Below are 1,018 nucleotides of genomic sequence, written 5' to 3' on the forward strand. Positions count from 1 at the left end.
ATGTTTGTATATATGTTTTACTTTAATTATATAGGGTGCTATTTCATTTGTCGTATGGCAAACGTGTACAGAACGAAGAGATTTTCGAATCTCTCTATCCCATAGTCAATCAACATGCTTAAAAAATTTGTTGTGCGACAAAAACGCACAAATGAAATATCACTCTCAGATTATGTGCTCATGTGTTAATTTTTGGACGCATTCAGTTATCAATAGTGTGATATGACGCTATTCTTGAACTTCTCGCGTCGTTTGTGACAAGATGGACGATGCGCTGCAGCGACGCGTTGACACGCGAGGCACTCAATGGAAACGTACCCTATAATTAATTGTCTTTGTGAGGTGCGTTCCAAAACTTAACTCTGTCAACTCCGAGTATCGTTTATCTTTATTTAACATGGTGATCAACAAAAATAAAATGATACTCGGAATTGACAGAGTTGAATTTTGGAACGCAACTCTGAAAGTGCTGAATGCAATTGTTTTTCGTACCGTTGTCGCGGCGTTCGCGGCGTGCGCAACCGCGACTTAACTTCGATAGCAACAAAGATGGCGGGCGTAGTTCGCGCAGCGATTATGTGTCTTTAGGCGCGTTGACGTGCTTGATAAACGTTCGTGTAGCCCGATCATCGGGCCAGGCCAGTAGCTGTCGCGAACGAACGCGCGGGGTGTGTGTATATGTATATGTGTGTGTGACACGTGTGTGCGTACGTGCGTACATGCGTGCGTACGCGTGCGATTACGCGATTCCGTCGTGTGCGCGCGTGAGTGCGCGCGTGCTTGGGTGATCGCGGGGCCGCACTTCCGACGTGTTCCGACGAAATATGTCAGAGGCTCTGGAAGCATGAGCAAGGGAGCAGACTCGGTTACGCACACCCACGGGGATACGCTCACGACCTTGGGCAACGAGCGCGAACGCGATGCGACGACGCCGTCGCCGTCGCCATCGCCGACGGAGCCGTCATTGCTGTCGTCGTTCTCGCCGACGCCGACGCCGCCGCCGTTGCCGTTGCCGCCG

General features: G+C 50.2%; 1 protein-coding gene across 1 annotated transcript in view; it reads left to right on the forward strand.

Annotated features, from left to right (window-relative positions):
• Positions 1-844: 844 nt before the first annotated feature.
• LOC108692835 overlaps positions 845-1,018 on the forward strand; it is a 10,755-nt gene continuing 10,581 nt past the window's right edge. Inside the window, exon 1 of the mRNA XM_018201339.1 lies at positions 845-1,008. Within this exon, the coding sequence (XP_018056828.1) occupies positions 845-1,008 (164 nt within the window). The remainder of the gene's footprint in view (positions 1,009-1,018) is intronic.

This window comes from Atta colombica, unplaced genomic scaffold (genome assembly GCF_001594045.1).
Source record: "Atta colombica isolate Treedump-2 unplaced genomic scaffold, Acol1.0 scaffold83, whole genome shotgun sequence".
Lineage (NCBI taxonomy): Eukaryota > Metazoa > Arthropoda > Insecta > Hymenoptera > Formicidae > Atta > Atta colombica.